We start from the raw sequence: 22,058 nt of genomic DNA on the forward strand, positions 1-22,058 counted from the left end.
GGAAGTCATTTTAATTTCTATTATTAACCTCACACTTTGAAGTTGTCTAAATTGGCTGAAAATAAGTATTCTTGGTGCCTTATTGGTTTATCCTTGCAAACCTTTGTCTTGTTTTCTCGTAGTCGTTTCCAGTGATAAGCCTGTGTGTGTGTTGTGTGTAATTGTGAGCAATGTACAAGCTTAAATAACGTGCTGACACCACTGTTTCCAAGTTGGTATTCATTAGGCCGTTTCCTCCTGGGCTAGGGCTGCACTAATCCTGACACCGGCTGCCAGGAGAAAACCTCATGGATCCCACACCGCACCTTAATAACAGCATCCGTGACCTGCAGTCTCAAGTACAGAATGGGAACCCCAGAGCTAGGAAATGTAGTTGTATATTTTAATGAACTGCTACCCCTGCTAAAGAGGCTTCTTTCACTTTTGTGCTCTACAGAAAGACCAAGGGGGGTAGGAGGGACAAAGCTTTGAATAACTGCTTTCTAACACCGAATGTGGCCAACAGGACAGAGAACATCACAAATCTAGGCAGGTGTGAGGTACAGTGGCTGAGGATTTCCTGCTCCCCCTGCATGCCCTTTCTTGCCTCCAAAGTCCGATCAAGTGATCCTGGGAAAGAAATACGCCTGGGTTGAGGAGGGTGGTTTTGAAAGAAAAAGCTACCAAGACATTAAAGCAGGGTGAATGGAGGGTAGGCAGGATGAAAGTAACTAAGTAACCTGGCTCAGAACTCTCAAAAGCTTCTAGCAGCTTGATGACAATTACAGGATTTATTTCAGTCTGTGGTACATCATTTGAAGACAATATTACTTCATGTTGTTACAAACTGTATGTATAGTGTGTATGTGTTGTGGGTGTGTATATAAATAATATATATTATATATATGAGAGATTTAGTGACTTTTGATACGGGTTTGGTGCAGGTGAATTTATTACTGAGCCAAGTGAGGCACATACTGAGTCAGTAGTTCGAGTCCAGGGCATTCAGTACTTTTTCTGATTTCCATGTGTGTATAGTGCCTGTCCCATGCGGTATTGTCAGTGTCATGTCAAATCCAGAACTCACAAAGCAGAGCCAGCGATATTTTCTTTGTAGACAATCAACTAGAATCTATAAAATTATTACTGGCAGATGATTATAATTCCAGATCCCTAACACTAGCAAAAGGAAACCCAGAGCATCTTGATAAGAAGTTTTCTGTTTTTGTTTTGTTCCTGGAAGTCAGTAGAATAGCAGTTATATGTGGTTATATTAGTGTCAAGATACTTAATTTGCTGACCTTATTATTTCAGAAAAAAAAATTGTATGTATTATATTTGTGGGAAGTTAAAATAATGCTTTGAGATTTTTATCAAATATGGAGAGTAGTTATTTATGAAAAACAAAGAAATGTCTATTTTTGTTTCTTTGTTCCCAATTACTGTAGATAAATTTTAAAGTGCATTAAAGCAATGGTAAAGCAAATAAGATGCTGTACAAGTATTTTTCTCATGCTTTCATGGAGAGACACTGTTTTCTAAGAGTATGTGAAGGAGGTATGTGCATTCTAACTTCATGATCAGATTTCTCGGATGTACTTTGAATATAAGTGGCAACGTTTTTATTGATAATAAAATCAAAGAAATTCCAATCACCAGAAGGAGAACTAATGAAAACATGTTTTACCTGAATATACTTCATAGGTTTCTCCTGCTGATCCTGTGATTGTTTCATGATTCCCTTGAAGAAATGAAGGAAAATACACATAAGAACAGAGACATTACCTGAGATTGTGTTCTATTTTATCAACCCTCCATCTATACTCTGTACTGAAGCAATTTGGATAGAAGTGCTGCTGTTGTTGTGTGTGTCCGGTTTGCAGTCAGAAACTCCCAAAACTTCATCATTCAGCAGTTAGATCCACAACTTTGTATTAAGGTCTAAATACAAGTCAGGGAACCCAGATAAGATAAGAGGATATATGGTTCTCCCTCTGTATTTGTGGGTAATTGGTTCCAGTCGTCTCCCTCCCCCCCCCCGTGCCACCCCATACCAAAATCCATGGATGCTCAAGTCCCTTATATAAAACGGTGCAGTATTTACATATAACCTACGCACAATCCTCCCATCTTCCCCCGCACCCTCCTTTATACTTTAAGTCATGTCTAGATTACTTATAACACCAAGTACAAATCCTAAGTAAGTAGTTGTAAATATAATGCAAATGGTTGGTGGTGTGCAGCAAATTCAAGTTTTGCTTTCTGTAACTTTCTGACATTTTTTTCCCTAAATATTTTCAGTCCACGGTTGGTTGAATCCACTGATGCAGAGCCTGTGGATACGGAGGGCCAACTGTAAATTGATTTAGAGTTGGCACTTCCCTGACAATCTGGACCGATGCTTAGTAAACCTGAGATAATTAATTTAGCATCAAAGTGAGTACTATGAGCATTATTAGATTGGTACATGTTAGGGCATTTGGGAGAACAGAAAATACAGCGGTTGAGCTGGATCCTGGTGCAAGAGCCGCTGTGCCTGACCCGTACAGGCCTCTAGTGGGCACGTCTTCCCAGTGCTTTCTCATTGTTCATTCCCCCCAGTGGAAAAGGGGGGCACTGTTGGACTTAGGAAGTTGGAGAAATAGGTAATAATGCTTCTTTTAGTGATTTAGTTACAGAGCTCTTACGTGCAACAGAATGAGAGGAAGTAGAATGGTTCTGTGCATAGATTTGGGAGCTAGACTGATTAGGGATTCAACTCCCAGCTCCATCATTCATGGGCTGTTGATCCTGAACAAATTACTTAAGCTCTTAGTACTTCATTTGTGTACTGCATCTTAGTACTTTCTCATCTGTGAAAGGGGGATAATGATAGTACTTATATTTTAGGGTTGAGAGGATCTAAAAGATTCAATCAGGTTAAGGTAAGTAAAACAAGGAGGAAGCAGCCATTCAGGCATGGAATGGAAAGGGAATTGAAAGACTAGTTTTCAAATTTGTGTCTGCATAAGAATCATTTGGGGTTCCTATTAGAAATGTAGATTCCCAGGCTTCAGCTCCAGGAATTGAGATTAATTTGGGATCCAAGAATTAGGTCTTTTTGTTCTGTTTTAGTAAACTTTTAGAATTATTTTAGGTTTACAGAAAAGTTGCAAAGATATATCCATTTTGCCCTAATATTAACATATTATCATAGCACATTTGTTAAACTAAGAAGTCAACATTAACGCACTACTGTTAACTCCAGACTTCATTTGGATTTCACCAGATTTTCCACTGATGTTCTTTATCTGTTCTAGGATTCCACATTGCATTTAGAGAAGCTTCATTTCTTACAGGGACTTTCAGCCCATGAGAGGCAGGTGGTCTGGAGACCCCATCTTGAGAAACACTAGGACATGTCAAGGGCTGAGGAAGGTCAAATTGCCCCATCCTCACCACCATCCTGGTGGTGGGGGTGTTGGATATAGAAATTTGATTTGAAGAGTTGGGATGGAATCCTCTCCCTTAGATGAGAGGGGTTACCTTAAGAAGTGAGGCATCTATTCCTAATGCCAGATGAAATGAGTTTTGGAGTTTGGAAGGTGGGGTTGCTGCCTAGCCTGAGGAGATACATCTAGGGTTGTGGGCAGATCAGGGGAGTGAGTGCAGCAAATTGGGAACAACTACTTTGTGGGAACACAGGAGGGCTCAAGTAGTTGATTAAAGGGGATTACAAGGGGCCAGTTAGCCCGTGAGCCATATAAATCCTGTATTTCCTGGAACCTGGTGATAGTGTTTTAGAAATGGGTCACAGTAGTAACCAACATCAAGCACTGCCACATTGGACACGAGCAGAGAGTCAAAGGGTGAAGCTGAGATGACCTTGCTGAGAGAGGGCAGTGGGAGGTGGACAAAACACTGACGCCCTGCGTTTGGAAGAGTCGGTTCCCACAGCGAGGAGATCAAGGGCCACCATCTGGGGAGCTAGAAGTAAAGGGCAGTAGAATTGAGAACGGTAAGATGAAGGAATAGATGTTGTCAGAAAAAGCTAGCAGAGTAATTTGAGGTCTTGAAGTAGAGATCGACATATTCTTGAGGACCTTAGGTCCTGAGGCTGTCACTGACTTTCTCTAATCACATTCAAATTATTTAGCTGCCCTCACAGCAGTTAAGTAATCACCTAACCTGTTCCTTTTTTTTTTTTAAAGAACATTAACCTCTTCATTTGACTCTGGATTTCTCTTAATTTCTATACTACTTCACTTTCCTGGTTCTTTCTGCATGTTAGAGATCCTAAACCATAAACTGGTATTCATAACATTTCTTTCACATGAAGTACATGTTATCTCATCTGCCAAACCCATTTAAAATGGACTAGTGGAAATTGCCTCAGAAGTCAAACAGATTGCACCTGTGTACAAGGGACCAGGTGTCTCTGAAGGGCTCCTAGATCTTTTGTATTCTTGCTGGCACGGTGTCAGGCTGGCCAGGCTGGTGAGTGGCTAACAGTTAAGATTTTAGGTGATCTAATCCTTAACTTGATAGATGCTGGGTGTAATCTACAGATTCTGCATAGAAATTAGCACTTGCCCCTGGGAGAGCCCCTACCAGCTGTCAAGTGCTTTACCAAATAGCTCTATACTCAAGAATGCGGCTTCTGGGTGAGGGAACAGTCGTAGTCATTTTACATGTGGTTAGAGAGAAGTCTTGGGTGATGAAAGATTTTAGCTAACCTACACGCTATAGGTAAACATTTCCAAAAACATTGCATAAGCTGAATACAGAGTGAATTGTTTTCCAGTAAATACTGGCTTCAGCATTTTTCAAAAATCAAGGAATGGTATATTTTATAGAATGGGAAAACTAAGAAATGAAATTTGACCTGTTGTAAAACTAGGATTTAGTGCTGTTGAATTTCAGTAATGGGCATACAGGGTACATTAGGAGTAAATGTGAAAGAATAGGGTCATGATGGAATCTGATACAGGGTGGAAAAAATTTCTCTTAACCAGAAACACTGGGCCCTAAGAAGTTGTCTTAGGGTCAACCACATGAATTTAACGTACAAAAATGGCAATTTAATTTGGTTCAAACATACATTTCAAACTTTTGTCTTTTCCTTGTAAAGAATAAAGTTCAGTTCACGGTATACCAGAGTTAAAATTGCACAGATGTCAGTATTCCAATAGAGAAAAACAATTTTTTTTAAAAAGCGAAAAAGTAAAATTTGAGTTCAGGTAGTCAGATATTCTTTTATAGTCTTACTACTTTAGGGAACAAACCCTTCCTCGGTATAAAAATCTGGAAAAAAATGCCATAGTTGCCACCCTCTTAATAACTAGTTTCCATGCCCCATATTTGTTGGAGAACCTACTTTGTGATGTTTAAATTTTTACCTTAAGTTGCCTCAATTTCCCATTTATTAAAATGGCTGTATTGCCTCTAGAATTAAAGCTGAAGGGGAAAAGCAATTTTTAGCGATTCCCCTTATTCTACCAACTTGTTCTTGAAGCTACAGTCATGCCCAATGTTCCTACCCCCAATTTTTTTTTTTTAAACCTTCGACCACTCGAGATATGTCAGCATTTCTGCTTAGTAACTGGCATATTACTACGCGGTGCAAACTATTGATATAAACAGTGACTTGTGATAGATTTTTTTCCCCTTCTGTACTAAATCAGATCATTTCTCCTCATCAGCAACTTAACAAGAACAAAGTTAAAGACGTGACCTCAGGAAGGGAACTAAGGTGGATGAAATACGATGGCAATACTATCAGGACTGCTGGAATATTGCTCAAGTGCAGTGGCTAGGGTCTAAAAGAACCTTTAGCGATCTGGTATATTTCCAACGGCATGTGAAGTGAAATAGCAGGTTAACGTCAAATTCCGGGGCTTGTGTAAAAGTCACCCTCTTAACAGCAACCACAATGCTACTGCTTCCTGTTCTTCCATTTTCTTCCCTGTTCAATTGCTTGAAACCCTCACACAACAAGTTCTGATTCTACAGTATTCCTGTAATTCCTTTCTCTGTGTATTTACCTACTTTTATCTTTCAATGTGCATTTCCATCTTGGCACCATAACAAACAATTCAAAAATGCCATCTAATGCATTATGCCACTGAGCACTGTAGCCAGTGATTTTAAGTGTACTAGATTATCTTCAGGTTGAAAAGAGCGTAAGCTGAAGAAATAAACGTCTACATCTTAGCTAAAGGCAGGGGTCAAAACAACTTATGAATGGTTAGTTTGAAAATGCTTTAAGGCCCGACTATCAGAGCTGACTGAAAACATTTGAGTTAGGCAGAGTTGTAATGTTATGTGAATAGTGAGAAGTGTTACAAACACAGTAGCCATATATTTTAATTACAATAGAGTTTATTAGCTTTTCTTTTAATATAAACATGAGGAAGCAAAACCACATAAGTTGTAGCATTCTTTTCAAAATAAAACTGCAATCAGTACTTGAATTTCCAAGCTCCAAACTCCATAAACAATATTTTTTGAGGTGGTAGATTGTAGTATTTTATATACCATAATTTATCATTTATGTCTCTGTCCCTTAAAAATGATGGAACCTGCAGCACTCAGTATAATGTGAAGCCTTGCGATAAAGAGAGAAAGTACTTCTGGCCCAGAAATGCTTTGTTTACAGGCAAAATTCCTAGGATTACATTTGAGAAGGTAGGAGGAGAAAGATTTCACATAGTTGAGAACACTTTTTTTTTTTTTTTTTTTTTTTAATATTTCAAGTTTAGGTGACATCGTTACCAATCTCCAAAAAGACTGATTACTGGACCTCCCTGCCTTTTAAAGCCTGAGGTAAGGGTTCCTAAGGTTTATATGTTTCCTCTTAAATAGAACTTGAAGTGAGACACCTACAGCCAGGTTAACACACAGGATAGAAAAGCTGTTTCGTATCACTTACTCTCCTGTCCCTACTATTAGGGTCCAGTTCCTTTCAATTTATTACATGTGAATTAACACTGTTGTTCATAATTCCTTTACCAAATCTAGAAAAAAGAAACTTAGGTGATCAAGCAGGTAAGCAGCCCAGCCTTGCAAAGGACTATTTTAAAAAGAGGAGGGGAGGTATCCCCTCAAGTCTTAGTGCAATTTTAAGCTTTGATACTTGTAGAAGTATAAATGCCACAAACTTACAAAACATCATTTGAAAGTTTAATCGAATTTCTTCTAAACTCATTTAGTTTTGTAAATTTTAAACGTTAAGCGTTTATTGTTTTATTTTTTATTTTTTACAATTTATGTATTTATTTATTTATGGCTGTGTTGGGTCTTCGTTTCTGTGCGAGGGCTTTCTCTAGTTGTGGCAAGTGGGGGCCACTCTTCATCGTGGTGCGCGGGCCTCTCATTATCGCGGCCTCTCTTGTTGCGGAGCACAGGCTCCAGACGCGCAGGCTCAGTAATTGTGGCTCACGGGCCTTCCCAAGCCAGGGCTCGAACCTGTGTCCCCAACAAGAGAGCCTGCGACAGTGAGAGGCCCGCGCACCGCGATGAAGAGTGGCCCCCGCTTGCCACAACTAGAGAAAGCCCTCACACAGAAACGACCCAACACGCCATTAAATAAATTCATTAATTTAAAAAAATAAAAAATAAAAAATTAAAAGCTTAATGTTTAAAATGTACAAAAGTAAATGAGTTTAGAAGAAATTCGATTAAAGTTTCAAGTGATGTTTTGCCAGTCTAGCATTTATACTTCTGCGACAGTGTTCTGGAGTATCCAAGCACACTATATTAAAGCTTAAAATTGTTGTAAGACTTTTGGGACACCTTCTATTTCATCACCGGCTTGTTAGTTACTGGACCACCATGTTGGCTGGAATTATGAAAATATCCTTTAATACAAGTATAGAACAAAGAGGAAAATCATCACAAAATCAGAAGCACCATTATAGTTAACAAGAAATGCAGCACGGACCCAATAGAAGGAAATAACCTACTTTCTCTGTTTATGATCGCAAGCATGCTAATATGCTAATAAGTACTGCCTGCAAAGAATTTGGATGACATGTGTTATTCAGCAGCTTTTTGGTTTAAATTGATTGCCAATAATGACTAGCAGCTTCAATGATATAGTAGGGAGGAAGAACCCTGCAAAACCTAACGATGCTACAACAGTCTGTTCCGAAGTTTGGCTTTATGAGTTGTTAGGAGTCCCATGTTTTTTTTTTTTTGTTTTTTGTTTGTTTTTTGTTTGTTTGTTTGTTTTTTGTTTGTTTTTTTCTTTTTTTTGTTTCTTTTTTGTTTTTTTCTTTTTTTGTTTTTTTGTTTTTTCTTTTTTTTGTTTTTTGTTTTTTTCTTTTTTTGGTTTTTTTTTGTTTTTTCTTTTTTTTGTTTTTTGTTTTTTTCTTTTTTTGGTTTTTTTTTGTTTTTTCTTTTTTTTGTTTTTTTCTTTTTTTTGTTTTTTTGTTTTTTTGTTTTTTGTTTTTTTTCTTTTTTTGTTTTTTCTTTTTTTTGTTTTTTTTTGTTTTTTTCTTTTTATTGTTTTTTTCTTTTTTTGTTTTTTTTCTTTTTTTTGTTTTTTTTTTGTTTTTTTCTTTGTTTTTTTTTCCTTTTTTTGTTTTTTTTTGTTTTGTTTTTTTTTTGTTTTTTTCTTTTCTTTGTTTTTTTTTCTTTTTTTTGTTTTTTTGTTTTTTTGTTTTTATTGTTTTTTTCTTTTTTTGTTTTTTTTTGTTTTTTTCTTTTTTTTTGTTTTTTTCTTTTTTTTGTTTTTTTTATTCTTTTTTTGTTTTTTTGTTTTTTCTTTTTTTTGTTTTTTTTGTTTTTTCTTTTTTTTGTTTTTTTTGTTTTTTTTGTTTTTTTGTTTTTTTTGTTTTTTTGTTTTTTTCTTTTTTTTGTTTTTTTTTGTTTTTTTCTTTTTTTTGTTTTTTTTTTGTTTTTTTCTTTTTTTTGTTTTTTTTTTGTTTTTTTCTTTTTTTTTTTTTTTGTTTTTTGGAGTCCCATTTTTTGATGGTAATACTGCACTGATTCTAAAGGAATATGCAGCAGTATGGGACAGTGAGGCAAGAAAAACATAGAAGTTATATAGTTAGTGTCTTTAAAGTCTAAAAATTTAAGCTATTAATTAAAAAACTTCAGATAGTTCTCAGGTATCAGATATCTGTGTGTAGATTGGGAGCAGATATCTGTGCATGGATTGGGAGTTTTTAGCTTTGGAGTGGTTTTTGTAACTCTGTTTACAATAAAAAGGACAGAAGAGCGTGTTACATTGACGAGGTCCCGTTCTTTCCTATGAGCATAATCTTCGCTTGTCCATGAGTCTCTTGAATTCAATGTCTTTCTTTAAGGTGAAAATACTAACTTTGCTGGTTTCTGAGCAGGAGAGGTGCTATTTCTCCAGTCCTTGTTTCGAGGGGTTTATGATGTTACAACCCCTCACTTCTCCCTTAAGAGAGGATGGCATTGGAGCGCCGAATACCAATGAAATTATCAGCGCTGAAAGACCTTCTCATAGCAGCTCTACACACGTCTTTGTATTCGTCGTCACACAATCTGGAAATGGCCTAGGAAAGTCAATCAGGTAGAACATAGGTATAATTAGGGGGAAAAAAAAATGTTCGGACCTTAAAAAAACAAAAAAAGCATCATTGATAAGCCACACATCTACATTCGTTTAGATAGTTCATAGTTACTGCTACTTTGGATAGCTGATATCTACACTAACTGACAATTCCCTAAGGTAATAACCTTTAAGGGCTATGATTAGATTGCTGGGGCAAGGGGTAACTTGCCCTAATAACTTAGAGTTACTTAAAAATTGGGTTCCTAATGATAGGCTCCTAATAGCAATATCATCTGTTACCTACACACGTGATCCTTAAACGTAATGGACATACACTTGGGCAAAATCAGTGTTTACTCAGCTATTCAACTTCTATTCAGTTTTCATTAGTTATTACATACTCTAAGAAAATTTTAATCAGGTAGGTATGTGCTGAAGGTAGGAGAGGTCTAATGACAAGCGCTGAAAGGTGCTATTTCACTTGCACATAAATTATGGTAGAAAAACATCTTATTCTAAAGTACCACCAAGGTACCACAGAAAGTATCAATTTTAAATGTGTTCATTTCAGTTGTGAATTTTGCTGTATACCCACCAAAAATCATAAGCCATAAGTATTACTTTGTTCCATGTACGTTACCATTTATATTAAAAACTCATGTACTTTCTACAGCCAGTATCTGAATCCACATTATACCTTCCAAGTATAGGTCTCTCAGGTTAGCCACGGATGCTTTGTCTAATAAACTCATGGGACTGAACTGTGATACACATACACACACACACACACACACACACACACACACAAACTGCAAGCTGAGTAAAAAACAATTAAGAGGGAATTCCCTGGTGGCGCAGTGGTTAAGAATCCGCCTGCCAATGCAGGGGACACGGGTTTGAGCCCTGGTCCGGGAAGATCCCACATGCCGAGGAGCAACTAAGCCCGTGCGCCACAACTACTGACCCTGCGCTCTAGAGCCCGTGCTCTGCAACAAGGGCAGCCACTGCAATGAGAAGCCTGCGCACCGCAATGAAGAGCAGCCCCTGCCCACCGCAGCTAGAGAAAGCCCGCGTGCAGCAGCGAAGACCCAATGCAGCCATAAATAAATAAATACATTTATTTATTTATTAAATATATCAAGACAGTAGAAATAGTCCAAAACATCAATTATTAAAAAAAAAAAAGACAGTTAAGAGTGGTAAGTAGATTATGTAGGTACATATGATTAGGGATACAATTTTAAGAAATTATTCATGTATGGTTATATGTAAGTGTAGAGGTTCAAATGGAAAACCATTAAGAACAGATTAAATATGATTTAAAGTATTCTGAATTATGGTTACAGAAGAGACAATTTTTTTTTTTATAATGTGGGATCCCTGTATAAACCATAAAAGACACAGGAAATATGATGCCAACGGGTCAATAAGCTCTTCAAACTGTTAACAGCTTTCCATTTTCCTAATCACTGCTTAATATAATTTAGCTACAGATGTGGCTTCGGTGGCTGACAGAAAACCCCAGTTAGTGATTTCACAGCCTTACCTTTAAGCTCTGTGCTCTTTCTTTGCTAAGAGGAGTGAATAGAACATTCAGGTTGTTGTCATCTGCTAAGGAGCGAAGGTCAAAGTAGTGTTTGACATACACACTGAAAGGAACAATAATGTCCAAATGAAGTAGCTCCAGGACGTGCCTTTCCATCTCATTCCTGGGGGAGGAGGAGAAGACAAAACCAACACAGGACAATTTTAGTCAACTGGGCTATCTTCAAAAATACCATTCTGAGCTACTAGGATGGCTCTAAATACTGTTTTGAAACAAATAATGGCTACCCAGCTGGATTAATACCCTAATGTTCAAACAAGGTACAGCTATTTGTGGTCCTTTCTGCGTCCCAGCACTTTGAGTCTGGGACAAGGGGGAAGAGGTTATGGCCCTCTTATGCACTCATGCTGCTGACTCAGGGGCTCATTCTTCAGAGTTCCATTAGTGCAGCTGTACGATTCATGCTCCACACTCACTCACAAGGCCCCGCTATAGTGATCAGATGAAAGGAATGATGGATGCTGTTTATTAGCTCTGAAGAACTTGCAGACATTTGCACCGGGCTGAGGACAGGAAGGGGCTCACTGAGGTGGAGATGAGCCAACAACACAAGGCGTGGGCACATCACCACGGCAACAAATGGATCCCTCGAGAGCCACTGCTATTATCTCTGAGGGGGGAAAACTCTTGAGGCAACAAGGATTCATCTCAAGTAAATAAATAAATAAGCTACATTCGATGGGAAAGGGAATCCCCCCACCCCCACCCCGTGCATGGGGCTGTGTCAAAGGGCATAATCCAAGTTTCTGTTCACCTTAAAACCTTACTAGGGTGAGTTGTCGTCACCATGACAGGACAGGATGCACTTTTTAAGCTTAGGAAGGCAGTAAGATTATGTCTCAGCTAGACTAAACCCACTTTACGATACGACCTCTGATAGAGCAGTTGTTTCCCCCGGTGTTAGGAGAGCAGCCCAGAATGTTCAGACCTACCGCCCCTTGCCAGGACAGACTGCACACGCCCACAGAGGGCGAATTCAATGAAGTGGGAAAGTAGAGTGCTGGGAGCAGGCTTCTGCTATATGACCATATCCAGCCATTTGCTTGCCAAATGTTTAAGTAAATAAATATAAAATTAGAGTAAATCTTACCACTTTCCACAGCAATCACTTTAGAGAGTTGATTATATAAAAATGATAAATACCCAAACAAACATGCAAGTGGCTTATTTTACAATACATTTGGTTTCTTGGTTTTAAAGTGTTAATATTTTATCCATTGGATAAATCAACAAATGCTCCTTGTTCTCCTGTATGGAGAGCAGAGTATGAGCAGAAATGAGGTTTCTCATTTGTTGAACTTTAAACCTAACTGAACCTACTTCCAAAATTAATTTCCTGTTCATACGGCCAGAAGTCTATAGAAATGTAAATCAGATAATGTTTTGATAATCAGCTAATCAGGACTTAATTTACTACAGGAATAAATGCACTTCACTATCCCTTTTATATTTTCTCCACTAATACATTTTAATTGTGTGGAAATACAGTACTTCATAGGATTAACATGTCTATTAATAGAGCTTTAATCACTGAAGAAAAGCATTATGCCTACAGAATATGCATCTTCTGTGTTTTTTGCTGTTTTTAAATGGCTAGGTGGCTGAAGAGCCTACCACTTACAGGCGCAGCAAACTGTCTGAACAGCAGCTGCTCAGTTTAACTTACTCTTTTGAAGGGAAATATATATTTAACAAGACACAGAGATGTTAGAAAGTTTTAAGGAAAAGCTGATAGACAGCAATTTTTCAATTCAGACTCAAAATGAGACCATTACAAATAGTAGTCAACAGCAGAGGGATGAAACAAATGTGTATTAAACACTTTGTTGTAATGCTTTCCAACTCCCAAAGATCATAAACAAAAGCAGCCTATTATAAACATAACTCCTGGTGATTCTCCGTTCTACACAGAAAAGCGTTGTTTAGAATTAGTTTCTTCATAGCCGGACAGTGCCGCCAATGCTCCTGGGCTCAATGTCTGTGAACACCCACACGTTTCCCTGCATGTTCTCGGATGTTGTACCTGGAACCAGAGCCCCAGTCAGCTCAGTTGCAGATTCTGGGAAAATTTCAGCTGCCATCATGGCAGGGATGGTGTTCACGATTACAAATTTTCCTTCCTTCAAGGGACCAGTTTAAAGACTGATGATAGTGTTGGTCAACGTCACTTTAGTTTCTGCAACTTCCAAAAGTACTTCTATTCATTTCAAATTCATTATCTGCTGTTACACTGTTCGCTAAGATTGCTACCAGCAATATCACCATGACCACCTGGTTTACATGATCACCAAAGTGGGCATTTTCACCAAAAGCCACTTTGACAGCTACTGACAGTCACTGGTCCCTTCTCTTAGTCACAACTTTCCTCGCTTCAGCTGTAAATATGCACTTTGGTAATTGTGAATTATCTCGAGTAAGGGGCAAAGGTAACAAAAACAAACTCTTGCCCCTGCCTGCCATCTTGATCGGCCTCTGCTGTCCAATATAATCAAGAGGTGTCCTTTCCCATTTTCCTGAAGGCCACCCACAAAGACAGGTTCACTGTCAAGCGGGCACTTCGAGAGTCTGCTGGAATTACCTCTCTGGCTCATCCTGCTTCCCACCCTTGGGGCCCTTCACCAGAGCCAGATTGGAAGCCTGGCATTTCATGCCAATGTGAGCGTGCCATCTGTGAGGAGAACCTGCCTAGTTAACTCAAGGCCCCACAAAGTGCCGCTGTGTTTGCTGAGTGCCCTGGGTGAGGCCCCAGGGATGCTTCCCGGACTACCTGAGAGGTAGGTGTTTCCTAACTCAGCAGACTTTAGGGGAGGAGACAGGAACACAGGGATCTGAAACCTTTATATGTGGCTACCTGTACATCATAGTTTCTGTAACAACAGAACCTCAGATCAAAAGGAGAAAAAGACCAGCAAAAGCAAATACACAATGTGTGACTCAGGTTGAAATTATAACCTGTCAGTAGTCTAGAGGCCCTAAGACCTTAACAGTGGCCACTTGCTTCAAAGACCAGGCATGTGCCCCTTAAAAATGGACTGGACCTGGTAGACAGCTTTAAGAAAGCTGTCAAGTTACTGACTGTACCATGTTGTTCTGGTAGTGAGCTTGTAAAATGTTTGGCAAAAACCACCAGAAAAATAATTTCAATTTATCGAGCAGAATATTACAACAATAACACATCAAGACCTACCAATTAATGAGGGGAAATACAAATTGTTATACTACAGCTAGATGGAAAGAAGTCTGTAATTTTATGTCTATTTCAGCTCTCTGCACAAGGTAACCTTTCTTAAAATGTAACATTTCTTAAAAATGTAAACTTTATGAGAGCAAATGAGGTATTGGAAAATGGTTAGAAAGTTCACGGTAACCTTACAAACTCACATGTCCTCAGCTGTAATGTCCTTGAGGATCTGGCAGTAGACCACATCCCATACAGCCTGATCGTCCCAAAGCTCGGAGACAAGAAGAATGGTTCCCAAAACAATTCTTTTCCAGTTAGTGGGGCAAATGTCGATCTCAGCATAAGTTAAAAGCCTTTCTAAGTAAACCTGCAAAAGTAGAGCACTGATCTTTGATTTTAGTTCAGTTTAAGTGCTGTGATAAGAATTGTTAGGAATGACAGATTTCATCTCTTTTTGACACCCCTTTTATTCCTAGGTTCTACAAAGACTTTGCTCAGCCAAGCCAAGGCCAGAGGCCAGGTCACAGTTGTAAGTCAGATATTTCTGTTAGTCTGATATTTCTACTCTGCCCGTGTGAATTTCCAACCCAATTTTGGTCACAGGAATGAAAGGACATCTGAGCAAAGGGCATTCTAAAGACACGCATGGTATTATTACCTTCCCACTTGTCAAGGGCAGCACATACAGCCCAGTGTCGACTTCAACTGTTCAGTAAATGCTTGAGTGCCTATCACGTGCAATGTTAACTACAAGACTGGTGGTGGTTGCATGGCGATTTTACATAACGCTTGAGTGTGTAAAATTCTGGTAAGACTGAGCACATCTTTACCTTCTCTTCAGAGTCCCCAGTCCTTCTGTGGCATGAACTTGAAGATAAAAACTGGTGGTCAAGAGAGCCTCCCAGTGGCTGCTGCGTGGCACAGCAGGACAGGCAGTCCAAAGGGGCTTGACAGCTAGCTGTCAAGTATTCCCATATTTTAGTGCCTTTTTAAGGAACACACATGCATACAAAGGGTAGTCCTTTTCATATCCCCAATTTTTCACATCTCCATTATCATTTCATTATTCATTTCTGTCTTACATAATCTGCAGCTTAGTCAATTCTTTTGGTTTTAAGGTGGGAAGACCTGCCTGTGTCTGTATCCCTGGGGCTCCTCTAAACCTGCCGGTTTGTGAGATGATTTCATGGTTTCTTTTACATGTATCAAATGTCTACCCTACAAAGAACTGGATGGAGTTAACAGCTGAGCAAAGATTAGAGAGGTAAGCTGTGATTTGTTGTTACCTCTGTAGAAGAGTGTATATGCCATTTGACAAAAAGAAAAATGTCCAGTTTTAAAGAGTCTGTTTACTCTCTGATGGGTTATCAGATTGACAGCTCAGATTCGCCCATGCCCTCCAAACTCTACTGTGTTTTCAAACACGGGTATTGAGATTATATGTTCTTAGTGAAATTCGGCTCCCATTCCCCAGAGAACTCAGCACTCTCTAGTACCCTAAGAACGACTCTCCCCGCAAGGTTCAACTCTCTACTTTATGGGACTAATCAGAGGCACTGAAACGACACTGGCAATCTCTCAACTTCCTCTCACCTTTGTACTGGCAAACTTGGTACACGTGCCGATATTCATTTATCCCACTTGCCCTCCTGTCTCGGAGGAAGCGAGATTTCTTTCTTTTCACTGAAGCTAACTCTCCTATGAATGCAGTTGATCCCACCTCACTTCTGCAGAGCACTGTGCCCACAGTTAGTCTCTTTTTGAACAACTTCTCCCTCTCTGTCAGAGGCTTCCTCCAGTGTGAATGCTTCCATGTCCCCAGCCTGTCCCCCACTGCCCCTCGACGGCGTCCTCAGGGCTGAGGCCAGCTCCTCATCTCCCATCCTCTCCTTAACCCACTTCAGTCAGCCTCCTGCTGCTACCACTCTACAGAGACTACTCTTGCCGTGGTCACCGGTGCCTTCACACAAACCACCCAGAGCTCTTCGTCCCAGAGCTCCACTCCCCAGGCCTTCCCCTCAGAAATGAAAGAGCACTGCCACACGCCCAGTCGCTGAGACCAAACACCTGCACTTGAGTGTATCCTGCTCCAATCTGTTAGAACTTCTTGTTATCTCTACCTTCACTGGTACCCTGACCGCTTTTCTGTCTGTCACTTCTGACTTGTATCGCTGCCACTGCCTAACTTCTCTGCCTCCCAACAGACTACAGTCTGTTCTCCCCAAAGCAGCCAGGAGAGCCTCTTAAATTAAGAGTACTTTATGCGCCTGCTCCAGATCTGCCAGAGGTTTCCCATCAAACAAATACCTTCTTCCCGTGGCCTGCAAGTTACGAGGCCCTGTGCGGTACGGCCTTGTCCTTCCGTGACCTCATCACCTATGCTCTTTCCCTCATTCCCTGCTCGGATCACAATGGCCACCTTGCTTTTCCTTGAACACACAGAACAAGTTCCTGTCTCAGAGCCTTGCACTTGTCCCCTCTGCCCGTAATGCCAGCGTACCTGATCTTCCTCAGTTCAGCCACGTCCTGGGTTCAAACATTACCTCTTTAAAGAGGCTCTTCCTGAGCTTTCTAGTAAGCCCCTCTAATCACTTTATCCCTTTACCTTGCTTTCTCTTCATGGTTTTTACCACTACTTGAAATAGTCATCTTTTAAAAAACACTCATTAAAAAAAAACACTTATACTTTGCTATACACCTGAAACTAGCACAACACTGTAAATCAACTGTACTCCGATAAAAAAAAAAAAAAAAAAAAAATTTACGTCTTCCACACTTGCTCCATAAAGGCAAGAACTTTATTTATCCAACTTGTTCTCTCCTCCACCCCCCACATGTAGAAAAGTGACACAGAGTAGGTATTCAGTGACATGGTATTTATGACATGAGCAACTTCTTGGTAGCATTTAGCGTTTGGACCATACTCTCCTTCTTGAACCTCTCCTGGTGTCTCTTAGGGTTCTCTGCTGGGTTTCCTACCACTGTAGCCACTCCTCTGGGGATCTGTCCCTTAAGTGCTGACAGTCCCTACAGATCTATCTTCTACCCACTTTTTATTTTACATACTTTCTCTGCATTTGAACAGCTACACTTAATTCCCTCCCTCTAGCTCAGATTCATGCTCCAATCCCATATATTCAAATGATTACTAGACACTGCCATTCTGCTGTCTCGCAGGTACATCAAGCTTAACTTGTCTACAAAGAAATGCCCCTCTTCCAACCCAAACACTCTCCTTCCTGCATTTCCTAGCTCTCCATATGCAAGCACCATTCCTGCCTCTCTCAAGCATGTGCTAAGCACTCCAAGTGGCCTGTAGCTCCAAGAAAAGGCCTGTGTCTGATCCAGTACCCACTGAGGGGTCTCTTTTCAAAAGGACAAGCCTCCTGTCCTAAATTCTGCCTTGATAGGAGCAGGCAGTGAGTGGCCTAAGTATTCCTTCCCTGCAGACCACACAGCTGACTTTCCCCCCTACAGGTTTGCTATAGGGAGGAGTAAAACAATCCCAACTACCTCTCACTTGAATATGATTTATTATTCAAATGATAAAATCTTACCACAGGAATTAGGAATGGATGACAAAAAGGTCCTTACACAGCTGTAGCTTAGCAGGCTAACTAGAGTAAAGCCTTCTGAAGTCCTACTGGCACCCTAGTCCTGGGCAACTTCACATGCAGGCAATAAGAGGACAGCAGGGATGGTTAACACCATTATCCATTATCCAAGGAACAGAGAACTGAGGGCAGTAGTTCTCAATCAGGACACACATCAGAACTGCCTAGGCAGTACAGTCTGGGACTCAGCTTCAAACTACCCGGAACCTGTTTCTGCCTGTGGACCAGAGCGTTCAGTTATTGCCCCGCCCTACCACCACAACATGCGTCGTCTGTGTGTGCGTGTGTGCACTGTGCGTGCATGTGTCCCCTCAGGTGTGGAAGAAGAAACCAGAAATCTCTCCTGCTGCCTTTAATAGCAATTGTTTTGTGATGAGAAAAGCAATGGCAACATTTTAAATCATAATGATTATTAAAGCTCAAATGTGTATACTTTACTTTCTTTTGATAGGTTTCTCTTAATAAAGTTCTAATGATCATTTCAGGAACCTACTTTCATTTGGGAAAAACAGGACCATACCATGTGTACAAGACAGAAATTTCTACAGATGCTTTACGAAAGAAAAAATATCTTACCAAAGTTATTACTGCAGTTTCAGCAGTTAGATGTGTGGCACTACAAAGAGTATAAACAAATCTGTAAATGACTTTGTGTTCAGGATCATGCTCGAAGTATTCCTCTGGAACCTTTTCTCGCTGAAAGGAGAAAAAATGCAATTTATGTATCCATGGAAGAAAAATACTTAAAAGTACCCTTAAGATAGCAGTCTTCACACTTGGGCCCACGTGCCCCTTAAAATAATTTTGGTTGGGTGAGATGTCTTGTAGTCTTTTAAATATAAACAATGGGATCCTAAAATACCACAGTGATCCAGTACTCACCACCATTCATTAAAGAAAAATACAGGCACAACCGCAGAAAATTTATGTATTTCCACGTTCCTCCCCACAGAATTCTAACCAAATGTAAACTATTGGGTTGGCCAAAAAGTTCATTTGGTTTTAAGTAAAAATAAAAGACACAGTTTTCATTTTCACCAAGCATTTCATTGAACAATATATTCACTAACCAAACAAACTTTTTGGCCAACCCAATATTTTTAGGCTCAAAAGTCTTGCTGATCCACCATATGTCATACTTTTCTGTCATCAACTTTGAAAACACATTTCCAGTGTCCTGTAACCATAAGGCTCGAAGGATGTGCTGTCCTGTACAGCAGTCGCCAGCCACGTCTGGCTACAGAGCACCCGAAGAAGTGAATTTTAAAACTTTGTCATTTTAATTCGTTTAAAATTTAAACAGTTTTCTAATTTTCTTCTTAGAGGCCTTATCATATTAGGTTTATTTACAAATATTTATATTGTTTGATGCTATGGAAAATCATCCTTTAAAAAGATACATTTTCTGTTACTTGGGTATGTTTACTTACCTGCTCACTATTCATACAAAGTGCAACTCGGTTCATATCCATCAACCCCTTATACAACACGCCTTCGGGAAAATGACTAGACACAACATGGCGTGGGGAAGAAGACTTAAAGGAAGATGAATTTGACTTCGAGCTGGAGGAAGTAATTTTCTTCTAGTACTTAATTTCAAAGCAAATCAGCATGAAATAAACACAACTGTATAAGAGAAAAATACCACTTCAATAAAACTGACACTTACTGTGAGTGGATGTAATCTCTCATCAAAAATATCCAAGGATCTATCTGCATCTCTATAAAATAAGAATGTGCATTTAAAAAATTAATTCAGGAGTTACTATCTTAGTAAAATATCTGCTAGGAGTAGAGAGAGGGGTAGAGGAAGCTTAACCTTCAACAAAGCAAACAGTTTTATAAATTCTTCTCCTGGATTCCACCCTTAGAAAGGTTTCCTGACCTATTTTTTTTTTTTTCCTGACCTATTTTTACTCAGCACATCAAGTTCCGTGAAATCTTTTCTACAACAACCAGCCAGAGTTGCCTCTATAAGCACTGACCCTCCCTAACAGGCAATGCTAGTAAACCAATATATTTTCACTCCTCTAACCTCACACTGGAATATGCAAGAACATTTTATAAAGCAGTGGTGGTGGGCAATAAATTCTTCTAACTTCAATCAATGTGAATATGAGATTCATGGTTTTTTCCCGTTTTTTTCTCTTTAGTTCTTTATATTCTTATTGTGTATTTCTTCTTGTCTCTTTTAAATAGTTTGAGTTAAAAATGTAATTGTCTTTTTATTTTAAAAGAAACCAGGCTTTTTAATTTAAAATTTCACCACACTAATACACTGCGCTCATTTGAACAGCGGTTCTCTAAATGTGGTCTGCAGGCCTCTGGGATTCTCCCCTATCCCCTCCTTCAGGAGGCCCAAGAGGTCAAAACTGCTTTTATAAGAATACTAAGACACTACCTGCCCTTCACATTGTGTGACATTTGCTATGGATGTATAAAAGCAAAAGTGGGTAAAACTGCTGGTTTCTGAGCATGAATCAAGGCAGTGGTGCCAAACTGAATTAGAAGTCATTCAATTATTCACTGCCACTTGCAGTTAAAAATCTGCTTTAAGAACATCCTTGATAAAAGAGTAAAAATAGTGTTCTTAAACCTTGGTCCTTCTTTTTAATATTCTGAATAAGTGGAAAGTATGCATTAAGCACTTTTACATACTGAAATATGGCTGTGTTAAGGAAAAGCACTTGTGACTTGGCGGTAAGTCATTTTTTTCATAGAACACCATCTTTATTTGAAACACTTTTTTCATCGAACACCATCGTTATTTGAATGTACAACTGACACAGTCATTCTTTCAAAAATGAACAAAGTGAGCCTGTCACTTCAAGGAAAATCACTCTAAAGTTATTTGTTGCCAATGATAAAATTCAAGCCATCAAGCTAAAAATATCAGGATTTTTGGAAAACTTCTACCTTCTATTGTGAACTTGACAACTTCTCAACACTTAAAAGACTTTTCTGGTAAGACTGGTGGTGATACTAACAAAAGTGAGTTTTTGACACTGTCTAAAGAAATGTGAACCAATACTTTCCAAATGACCAATGTATAATATTATAAAGTCAGGTACAGGTAAAAAGATCTACTCAGTATGCATAACAGATCAATGGGTATTAATTTAACATAGTATTTATTACAAGTTCATTGATATGATTTAGAATTCCATTTTAACTAATTTAAGAAACTAGCACATGCAGACTTTTGGTACAGTATCAAAGAATATACCAAATTATCTGAAGGCTTTAAAAATACATCTTTTTCCAACTATATATCTGCAAGCGGCTGGATCTTCTTCATATTGTTTCTTCAAAACAAATGACTGAAGACAGAATAGATATGAGAATCAGCTGTCTTCTATTAAGGAGATACTTTTCTCTCAATATTTTTTGTTGTGGAAAATAGTTATTTTTCATTAAAAAAAAATGACTTATGTTAAACACTGGGGTTCCCAATCAGGGGTGATTTCGTCCCCCAGGGGACTTCTGGCCATGGCTGGAGACAGTTTTGGTTGTCGTAATGTGGAGGGAAGAAGGTGCTACTGGCATCTAGTGAGTAGAGGCCAAGGGTGCTGCTATATATCCTATAACACACAGGACGACACCCCACAACAAAGCATTATCTAGCTCAAAATTTCAATAGTGCTAAGGCAAATCCTGTTTTAACATACAATGGATTTAATTTTTTAAATTCTCAATTTCAATGTCTAATACAGTAAATTATCAATATAACCCATATAAACAAATACTCTTTGGGATGCTCAGTAACCTAAGAATTAAGGGTCCTAAGATAAAAATAAGTGATTCACTTCTATACTGTAATAAAAGCACTCGAATAATAAAAGCTTATGCCAGTAACATCTATAGTTATTACCTAACACTAAACTTGATACCTTGTAAATTAATTAGCTGGAATAACAAGATAGGTTTTAAAAGAGCTCACCTGTTCTTTATGTGGTAATATATTGCTAAGGTCAAACTGTGGAGGAAAAAAAATACATTGTAATAACTGATTTTTATCATATCAGGCCTGAAGACATTTTTAAAAAGGGGTTAGCAAGGAGAGAAGACCTTCCAGAGGCCCAGTGGCCCCGAAATCCTCGAATTCAGAACAGTACCACATGGGTGCTTTCCCCCTTGTTTTAGGTTCTTCAGCTTTTAGCAAAATTAGGAGAC

The 22,058-nt window shown here is 39.0% G+C and overlaps 3 protein-coding genes across 15 annotated transcripts in view; 1 reads left to right on the forward strand and 2 right to left on the reverse strand.

Annotated features, from left to right (window-relative positions):
* Positions 1-18,502, forward strand: part of LOC130705044 (uncharacterized) — a 144,561-nt gene extending 126,059 nt beyond the window's left edge. For 2 of the 10 annotated variants that reach the window (XR_009005671.1, XR_009005672.1), the window contains exons 4-6: positions 13,610-13,864; positions 14,748-15,535; positions 18,371-18,502. Coding sequence is in view for 4 of the 10 variants with exons in the window: in XM_057531086.1 (XP_057387069.1) it covers positions 13,610-13,864; positions 14,748-14,880 (388 nt within the window). In the remaining 6 variants the exon portion in view is untranslated. Of the gene's footprint in view, positions 1-13,609; positions 13,865-14,747; positions 17,738-18,370 lie in introns of those variants that run through there. The other 8 variants (XR_009005674.1, XR_009005673.1, XM_057531100.1 and 5 more) reach the window with 8 other exon arrangements.
* EDEM3 (ER degradation enhancing alpha-mannosidase like protein 3) overlaps positions 1-22,058 on the reverse strand; it is a 422,356-nt gene that overhangs the window by 150,973 nt on the left and 249,325 nt on the right. The window lies entirely within an intron of this gene.
* Positions 9,065-22,058, reverse strand: part of LOC130705040 (cyclin-Y-like protein 1) — a 34,542-nt gene continuing 21,548 nt past the window's right edge. For 2 of the 3 annotated variants that reach the window (XM_057531051.1, XM_057531060.1), the window contains exons 5-10: positions 21,826-21,861; positions 19,555-19,606; positions 18,462-18,581; positions 14,472-14,638; positions 11,031-11,193; positions 9,065-9,485 (exon numbers count right to left, since the gene is read on the reverse strand). In XM_057531051.1, coding sequence (XP_057387034.1) covers positions 9,369-9,485; positions 11,031-11,193; positions 14,472-14,638; positions 18,462-18,581; positions 19,555-19,606; positions 21,826-21,861 — 655 coding nt within the window. In that variant the 3' untranslated portion in view covers positions 9,065-9,368. The remainder of the gene's footprint in view (positions 9,486-11,030; positions 11,194-14,471; positions 14,639-18,461; positions 18,582-19,554; positions 19,607-21,825; positions 21,862-22,058) is intronic. The other variant, XM_057531064.1, reaches the window with a different exon arrangement.

Source organism: Balaenoptera acutorostrata, chromosome 1 (assembly GCF_949987535.1).
Source record: "Balaenoptera acutorostrata chromosome 1, mBalAcu1.1, whole genome shotgun sequence".
Taxonomy (NCBI): Eukaryota; Metazoa; Chordata; class Mammalia; order Artiodactyla; family Balaenopteridae; genus Balaenoptera; species Balaenoptera acutorostrata.